The 9,228-nt window shown below is 38.7% G+C and overlaps 1 protein-coding gene across 4 annotated transcripts in view; it reads left to right on the plus strand.

Moving 5' to 3' along the window:
- The window catches only part of LOC6047620 (cadherin-23), a 42,762-nt gene extending 33,772 nt beyond the window's left edge, over positions 1-8,990 (plus strand). For all 4 annotated transcript variants that reach the window (XM_038250051.1, XM_038250049.1, XM_038250050.1 and 1 more), the window contains exons 14-18: positions 103-232; positions 7,248-7,355; positions 7,411-7,890; positions 7,954-8,069; positions 8,129-8,990. In XM_038250051.1, coding sequence (XP_038105979.1) covers positions 103-232; positions 7,248-7,355; positions 7,411-7,890; positions 7,954-8,069; positions 8,129-8,902 — 1,608 coding nt within the window. In that variant the 3' untranslated portion in view covers positions 8,903-8,990. The remainder of the gene's footprint in view (positions 1-102; positions 233-7,247; positions 7,356-7,410; positions 7,891-7,953; positions 8,070-8,128) is intronic.
- The last annotated feature ends 238 nt before the right edge of the window (positions 8,991-9,228 follow it).

The raw sequence follows: 9,228 nt of genomic DNA on the forward strand, positions 1-9,228 counted from the left end.
GTCGAAATTCGGCGTGACATCCGGTGGCGGGCGTGACCTGAAATCCAGAAATCCGGTTTCAGTATCTCTAACGGTTCGATTTTGCCCCCTCCACCACCACAGGTCACGGTGCTCGCCAGGGACGGTGGCGGCCGGGAAGCCACGTCAGTCAACGTGGTAATCGCCTTCATCAACATGACTGGCGACCCGGAGTTCCCCGAGGAGAGTTCACCCTTCGAAACGGATTTCACCGGTAAGTGTTTTGTTTCAGTCGTGGTGGTGGCTAATTTGGATTTGCAGGCACGTTTCATGACGATAACTAACAACATGACAACAGTTCGACAGTGTTTTTGAAAGTCAACCACAAAATGAACCTTTATTTGGGAAAAAATTACTGAGATTAGAAGCTGTAAGTGGTGCATTCTTTACTGTTTTTGAAAACAATGAATCAAAGACAAAATGATTGTAATTTTCGTTTCATTCATTTTCTTTAAGGGGTTACATACCTACATGTAAATTGACAAAAAAAAATTAAAGGTTGGTAAGAGCACAAACCTTATTTTATTTAAAATCTGTTTTCAGGGCATTGAAATATACATTTTAATCTATTTACAAAACAAATTTGAAGACATTTGGTTGTATCATTGTCGAGATATAGCTATTTGAAGTTAGCAGTTTTAAAAAAACGGGTGCCACGATATCTTAACACTGCCTTGACGAAACCGGCTCAAAATTTTTGTGAAGACTCGTTAAACCGGTCCTGGGTGCATGATGAAGGCCGATTTTCAAAAAAACTTGTTTAAAAAAAAGGTGTTTTTTGGTATAAAAAGTCGCCAGGTTTTGATTTTTGTATTTTTTTCAAAAAGCAAAATTTCAAAATCAGGCTTCGTCATGCACACGGGATATGTCTTGAGAGTCTTCTCCCCGAATATCGAATCTCGAGATATCGAGGCACCCGTTAATCAACTCGGTGTTTCGAGAAAAACGCTCAGAAAGTTTGACAGTCCGCTTTGCGCACGGCAAAATGTTGAGGTTGAAATCGTCTCTAATTCAGTTTAATAAAGTAATATCTTCATGAAACATTCAAGAGTGTTTGAAAATCATCTTTTTGCAATTCCGTCGTGAAACTACTTACTTTTCCTGTCATTCTTGAACGACGAAATAGCCTACTTTTCTGTACCAAAAATAACAGAATCGAATAGCAACACTTTTCAAAATAAATGCTGAAAAGTTCTACTTTTCAGCACTCAAATTGGTGCTGAAAAGTAGAACTTATCAGCACTTGTTTCGAAAAGTAACACTTTTCAACATTTTTTTGATTTAAACGATTTATTGACAAAATACATGAAATTTTACTCATGTGTGTTTTTTGGAATGGCAAAAAATATAATATGGAACTCATTGCAAAACTGCAAATATCTGTGTGCCAAATTTAGAAGTGTTAACATTTCCCAGTCATTTTATAATAGTTCCCAAATAAACTTCCAAAGAATAAGTACAAAATTGATTAAGGGGTTACGTACATGGAGAAAATTACTAAATTTCATATTTCACAAAATTTATTGAATCCACTAAAATAGTAGTTTATGAAACAAGTTGCAAAAAGAGGATTTTTTCAGCACTCTTCGTATTTATCCAACTCGGTAAACCTCAATGGATAAATGTACGACTCGTGCTGAAAAAATCCTCTTTTTGCAACTTGTTGCATAAACTACTATTTTAGTGGATTCAATAAATTTTGTGAAATATGAAATTTAGTAATTTTCTCCATGTACGTAACCCCTTAATCAATTTTATACTTATTCTTTGGAAGTTTATTTGGGAACTATTATAAAATAACTGGGAAATGTTAACGCTTCTAAATTTGGCACACAGATATTTGCAGTCAGTACACTGAAAGAAATACTGCCGACTTTGTGATCACTTTATTTTAGAAACAGTTTGCGAGTGTCCTCAACCTTTCAATGAAGAATAATTAATACCGATCCGGTTACAAAAGTTTACTGAATATTGATTAACCCTCTACAACCCAACCCCGCCTCTAGCTGGGCTCGATCTAAAAAATCGCCAAAATCATTTTTTCAAAAAAAACTTCGATCTTTAAAAACATTAGACTGAAGAACTCTCTTGAAATTTATTAAAATTTTACGAATGGAAGCGTGATTTGTTTTATGTAACTTTGGCAATATTTTTGCACTGTTGGAAAAAAATTATGATTTTAAAATAAAATTCTTGAAAAAAGTCTTACTGGTTGAATAAGCTTTAAATAAACAAAGTTATAATCCCATCAATTTCAACCCTGGATTATGCCGTGGACCCGTGGTGTAGGGGAAAGCGTGGTTGCCTCTCACCCAGTCGGCCTTGGATTGATCCCAGAAGGTCCCGGTGGCATTTTCTGAGACGAGATTTGTCTGATCACGCCTTCCGTCGGACGGGAAGTAAATGTTGGCCCCGGACTAACCTAAAAAGATTAGGTCGTTAGCTCAGTCTAGGCGCAGGAGTCGTCTCCCTGGGTCCTGTCTCGGTGGAATCGCTGGTAAGCAGTTGGACTAACAATCCAAAGGTCGTCAGTTCAAATCCCGGGGCGGATGGAAGCTACCCAAGTAACATTTTAGGCTTTATCAAAGCTGTCACAACCGCTATAAAACCTATCAGCCAAAACCAACATTTGAACCCCTTAGTCGTAACAAACTCCCCACATGGAGAAAAAAGAGTTCCTAAAATCGTGAACGAGCGTTCATGAAAATGGAAACCTTGAACAAAGTGTTCAAATCCCATGGTACGATTTTGAAACGTACCATGAAATTTGAACACTTTGTTCGTGGTTCCCATTTTCATGAACGCTTGTTCACGATTTTGAGAATTCTTTTTTTCTCCGTGCAGAACCTTGATAAACCCCACTTAAAACCTAAAAGGACCTCCGCAAAAGGTTGTTACGGCCTATTTATAAAACCTACATAGGAGTTCAAGGCTTTACAACTGAATCCTAACAACATCCTCAAAGCCTTGATAAAACCTTTGTTAAAACCTAGTCAGGAGTTATGGAAAAATGACATTTCATACGTCTTCAAACGTCTAATGCCAAATAAGTTTTATTTTTGCAAAATTAAATAAGTCTTCGTCTTGCCAAATGAAATTATGGAGATGGTTGTCAAAAATGGCGATAATAAATAATAGATATAAGAGGTAATCCAATTAATTTGCAAGATTATTTCTCTCAATTGATGGCTCAAATTCAGCTGCGATTGAAATTTTATTGATAAATGTAGGGGAGATAGAGTCAAAAAATTCAACTCGCTTCATCAAAAATCAATATTTTTAAATCATAGTGTTTAATGTTACAAAATATTTTATTGAAATTCTTTGTAAAAAATGTTCAACATATTTTTAAACATCTATCGCTATATTAAACATACCAGAAATTCAGCATAAATGTGTGTTTTCATCAAATTTAAATCATTTTTTTCAGTTTTCTATTTTTTCAACCAAGATGGCGGTTTAGCGTCATATTTATGCAATGCTAATGGGCCGCGTTAAATGCCTTTTCAGGAGCTTATTATTTTTATTATTTTTATTAGTGTGCACAAACGTTTTTATGCGTTAATTATTGAACAAGTGTCATAAAATTTCGTCAATTGTTCTCATTTTGATCAAAAAAATGTTGTTCAACATGGTTGTGCATAAGGCTACCAACTCTTGCTGAGCAAAAATCCGTACACTTTGCCGATATGACACCATGGTGTAACAAAAACTGTCAATGAACTATCTAGATAAATTAAATTTAATATATTTGAGAATTAAAAATATAAAATTGTGTCGTTTTTACAGCAAACAAATTTCACAAAATACTTTCAGAGTGCTTATGATTTGCACGTTTAAAAGTATTCCAAAAATAAACCGTGATTTGAATCAAATCATTATGTTCTTCATTTTTTTTGTTAAACGTTTAAAAGGTTACGATATGTCAAGTTTGTTTTTACGAATAATATCGTTCTTAGTGTTTTCACGAACACTTTTCAAAAAAAAATTTTATTGAAAAGGTCCTATAACATGTGAATCACAACAGTTTATAGGACCTTTAAAAAAAACTCTAGATTTGTTAATTCAAATTTTCAAATGTTTTCGCAAGTCTTAGAAAGCCTTTGGAAATTGATAAATGTATTTAGTAAGGAATTTCTAAAAGAACAATTCTAGAGTTTTTTTTAAAGGTCCTATCAACATATGAAAGACTATAGTTAAAAAACTCTAGAATTATTGATAATCAAGTTTGAATTGAGGAAACCCCGGAAAACTCTTCCTTTTTAAATCAAACTCACAGAAAAATAAAAATTTCTAGTTAACAAAAGCTACGACCAAATCCAAAAGCAATTCAATGATAAAAATTTGTTAAAAATTCCGTACAAATCCGTATTATGCATGAAATTCCCTACAAAAATTCCGACCTGTTAAAAATCCGCGAAGAGGTTCGAAAATCCGTATGGTAAGGAAAAAATCCGTACAGTTGGTAGCCTTAGTTGTGCAACACAAATGCCAAATCTAGCAACAGATTACGAAAAGTTGATTTTGAAGTTTATTCTGACTCAAATGGAACATGCTTGTAGAACTCGAAAAACAAAATCACATTTGCAGACATGATGTTCCATTTCAGTTTGCTAAACATGATAACATAGAAGAATTGACCTCTGGCTTCGGATGGGATTTCACGTAAACAGGATGTTTATGTGTAGTTCGCGTTTGTGTTTTAAAAACCGAGCAAGAACATGTTGACGAAACAAGCACAGATAGTTCTAAAAATAGAAACAGCTTATGTTCAAAAGTAGTTTTGGCAAACTGTTAGTGAACTTGGTAAAACCTAGATGACCGCAGACTTCTTATTGACGTTTAGGCCTGCTCATCCTACATAACCCCTCGTGGAAAGAAACAGACGCGCGCCCGGACTTGACATTTGGAGTGATCTTGGGTTCGATACTTGCCCTGAGGATTCATCATCAAAAAGGAAAACTGAAAATTTAGCACCGGGAATCAGCAGCAGTAGCAGAGTATAGTAGTAGGAAGCGATGTTAATTAGCACTCAAACATAATTGAAAAAAAAAATAATCTCCAAAGGCATAATTAGGAAATTGGATGATTTTTTATGGTTGATATTTTTTTATTATCCATCATCCATAAATGACGTATCCCTGTCAAAACTAATAAATTTCTAAAACCTAGTAGTTAAAGTATCGTAAAGCGACATTACTCACAAATAAAGGATTAAATTAAGAAAAAAACTTTTAAATGAACGCCTTGGACGTATTTTATGAAACGCCTGTTTAACATTCTTGTCTGCCACGATATGTTCTTGAACGGTTATAGAAACGTTTGCATAACTCTCTTGTGAATCTTAAAGGCAGAATGTTGTTAAACGGTTCTACCGACGTTATCCAACCCGGTTCAGAATCTTATAGTCAAGAGCTCTTATGGCATGTTTAACAAACGTTCTCTATGCAAGTAGGACGTGCGCTGGTAAAACTTAATTAAATCACGCACATTTCTAACGGGTTAAGAGATGTTCAACAACAGAAAAACGTGCGCTTTTTCCAGCGTTCAAGAGTTCTCAGGGACGTTGGGAAAACATAGTAAATGAGTTCAACAACAAGTTCGGAAATCTTTTGGCAAACAAAGGCTGCTACTTGGGTAAGCTTTTTACGCGCCTTGACAGCTAAAACACGCTGGGTTTTAAAAAAGCATGCGATAAAACCGTTTGGCATGACATTGCCATTGGGTTTTCAAGACTCTCTTAAAACTTACATAAAAGCTTATTATAAGCCATTTAGCTTTCATTGTCACAAGGTTTTATTTCCGAGGCATAAAACCTTGTTAGAACCTTCTAATTAGCTCTTGCTTATTGGTTGCGATGAATGCCTAAATAAAACTATAAAGCAATCAAGATGTTATCACAAAACCTCAATAAAACTAGGTGGTGGCTAGTTGGTTTAAAAATGTTACTTGGGTAAGGTGTAAAAAGAGGTTTGCAATTGCCTCAACAATCAAGCCTTCGGACACTTAGTTTCGAGTAGGAATCTCGCAATCGAGAACGCCAAGTAGAGTGAATAATTTGATTTTAATTTTTGATTATGGTACAGAGAAATAAAAACAACATTTTTGCAAGTTTTACAAGGCATTTTATTACATCTACACAAAAGTAAAATATGCTACGAAAAGATTGCCAAAGAGTTATTTTACAGTTTAAAAAGTAAATTCGTCTTAGATAAACGATTTTTTTTATCATGCTCGTAACAGCTCTCGCGTTCTTTCACGCAGTTTGAACAAAAGCACCGTTCGCAAAAAGAGGATCCACCTTGACTCTAAATTCATTATCCTAACTCTCGCATCCGACTTCCCGTTTCCAACGCACGACTACAGTCATTCTTTCCGACCATGAGAGGCCTACAGGCTCCCCCGCTACTTTGCCTATCCTGAAGCTAACCTTATTGCAATAAATAAGTTTAATGAGTAAAGTTTTTACCCGCGGCACCAACGCAGACAACAACAACGGTTCACTTGCTGCATGTGTAATTAATTGAAAACTTTTTACGCGTAAAGAAAGACCATACCTTTTGATACTGTTTTTTTTTCTTCACCATGTTTTTACGCCATAAAAGTCAAGAGTCATTAAACCATCATCCGGGACCGGGATTTGGTCTAGTGAAGGTTTCGCGCCCATTCACACCCCGGTCGGAGGTTGTTCGCTTTTTGAAGATGAGCAATTTTTAACGCTTGCTACCAGGGGTAATTCTTGGGAGGAAGGTGCGCAATTTCGCTGAAAAGTGATACCTTTTAACAAAACAAAAAACATTTCCAGCCAATGATGTGGAGAAGCAATAAAGGTCGTGTCGCTTTTTGGTGATGCCATTGTTTCTAAAAGTGCGTATTATTTGTCCGACCTTTAGTCTAAGTAAGGGAGGTTGTCTAACGGTTGAAATGGCTGCGTACGGATTAAAAAAAATGGAAAATTCAAATAGTCCAAATAGTGCCAGTTGCACTTGAATGCGTACAAGAAACTTGTTTCCTTTGATTACGCAGCCAAAAATTGAAAGTACTCTCCTACCAAATCTCCTGCGCTGAATACAGAGGCGATGAGCCAGAAACCTTTCGTCATTCATGGGTAATAATTCGCCGCACCCCATTAATTCATGAATAATTGAAAAAAAAAGTTCTCCAAGCTGCTGCTTTTACCCTTGAATAAATTTAGCTTCATTGTTGTGTTTATTCCTTACTTTACACAGAAAATGAGGAAGGCCTCGAGGAGGAACGAGAAATCCCCCAAGCATTTGATCCCAAAAATGCCGAACTTCCTCCGGAGGAGCAAGAGGGCGTATTTTATTTCATCGACCGTAAGTGAGTTCAAAAGTCTAGTTTTCCCCATATCTAATCCTTTTCAAAACCTAGAAAACTACGGTACCTCCAGCCATTTGTTCAGCCTGGAAGGGCGCATCCTTCGCCTCAGGCAGATGATTGACCGCGAGGAGTTCGCGGAGCACACGATCAGCGTTATCGCCACCAACAACGAAGCTGGTCCGGCGGGTCCAGTTCCGGTCAACTCGCGGGCTCGACTCATCGTTCACGTCAAGGTGAACGATGTGAACGACAACCCACCTAAATTCAAAGCTGAATCGTACTCGGCCGGTATCACGTCGAACGATTACCCGGGCAAGGTGTTGTTTTACGTGATCGCTGAAGATCCGGACGAAGACGACGTCATTAGCTACACTATCGAAGCGGACTCGCTGGAGACGCAGGGCGAGAACCTGCCGACGGCTCCGTTCCCGTTTGCCCTGGAGCAGGACAGCGGCCGGTTGACGCTGGCAGTACAGATGACCGAACGAATGAAGGGTTTCTTCACGTTCAACGTGGTGGCCACGGATTTGGGTGAGTGTACGAACGCAACAAGCTTTGTTCACACTAATAACATGGTTTTATTTGCGTCCCCAGTTGATCACACGGATAAGGTACAGGCCAAAATTTTCATAATTGCTGAATCAAATCGAGTAAAGTTCGTATTCCTGAACAAACTGGACGACATTGATACTCCGGAAATTAGAGATTTCGTAAGTTCCCACAGAGTTCCTCCCTTTCCTAAAACTAACGAATCATTTCTTCACCCCAGCTCGAGCAAGAGTTTACCGATCACTACGGCATGCAGTGCCGCATTGACGACGTGGTTCAGGGCAGTCTGGATAGCGGAACGTCTGGCGCCCGTGTCGGCGAACACCTGGTCACCGACGTGAGGGCCCATTTCATGAAAGACAACGAAGCCGTCGAGGCGGTCGTTATCCAACAGCGTTCCAACGATCGAGTCTTTGTTACGAACCTCAAAACTGCGCTTTCCACGAGGAACCTACTCCTGCAGGACGTACCCGTCAGCAGTGCCGCTGCGATCGAAGAGAACCAAGAACTGCTGCAGATCATACTGATTGTGGTTGCGTCAGCGCTCGGCGTCGTCTGTGTCATTCTGTTGGTTGCGTTCTGCATCAAGATACGTAGCCTGAAGCGTGAGCTGAAGGCACTGTCGGCGACCGATTTCGGTTCGATTGCGTCCGACATCAACGGAGGTCGGAAGGTGCCGACGACCAATCTGTTTTCGATCGAGGGTTCCAATCCGGTGCTGAACGACTCCGAGTTCCCCAAAGGGGCGTTCGACGATGTAAGCGTGCAGTCGTACGAATCGGACTTCCTGGGGATCGATAACGACATGTTTGCGAACAACCGAAAGGACAGCATTAACCCTGCGCTGATGGAGCACATCCGGCAGCGCTCGTTGAACCCTTTGGTTCACAGTGCCACCGAAGACAAGGTGCCGGATAAGGCTCCAGTGTTGATCTTGGGGACCGACCAGGATTTCAGCACCGATAACGCGGACGAACTAAAGCACAAATTCTGATCGGATTTTGATCCGCATTTTCTGTCACATTCATGCCCTCCATTTTCATCTCAGGATTTAAGTAAATACTATTATATTAAATATTATTGAATGTTAAGAAAACTTAGTTCGTTTAAAAAGCTGTTAAGTAGTAATGTTGATGACAATGTCCTATCCTCTGAAATTTTCAAATATGGTTCTCGAATGTGCTCAGCACTCACACAAATTTTCGCGCGTGCTTTTTTCGACTCTCACCGCTCTCACAAACTGCTCAAGAGAGATTCAGTCCCGGTTACACTACATTCTGCTTGTGTGAGTGGAATCAATTTACACTCTAATGTGGCATG

Source organism: Culex quinquefasciatus, chromosome 1 (genome assembly GCF_015732765.1).
Source record: "Culex quinquefasciatus strain JHB chromosome 1, VPISU_Cqui_1.0_pri_paternal, whole genome shotgun sequence".
Lineage (NCBI taxonomy): Eukaryota > Metazoa > Arthropoda > Insecta > Diptera > Culicidae > Culex > Culex quinquefasciatus.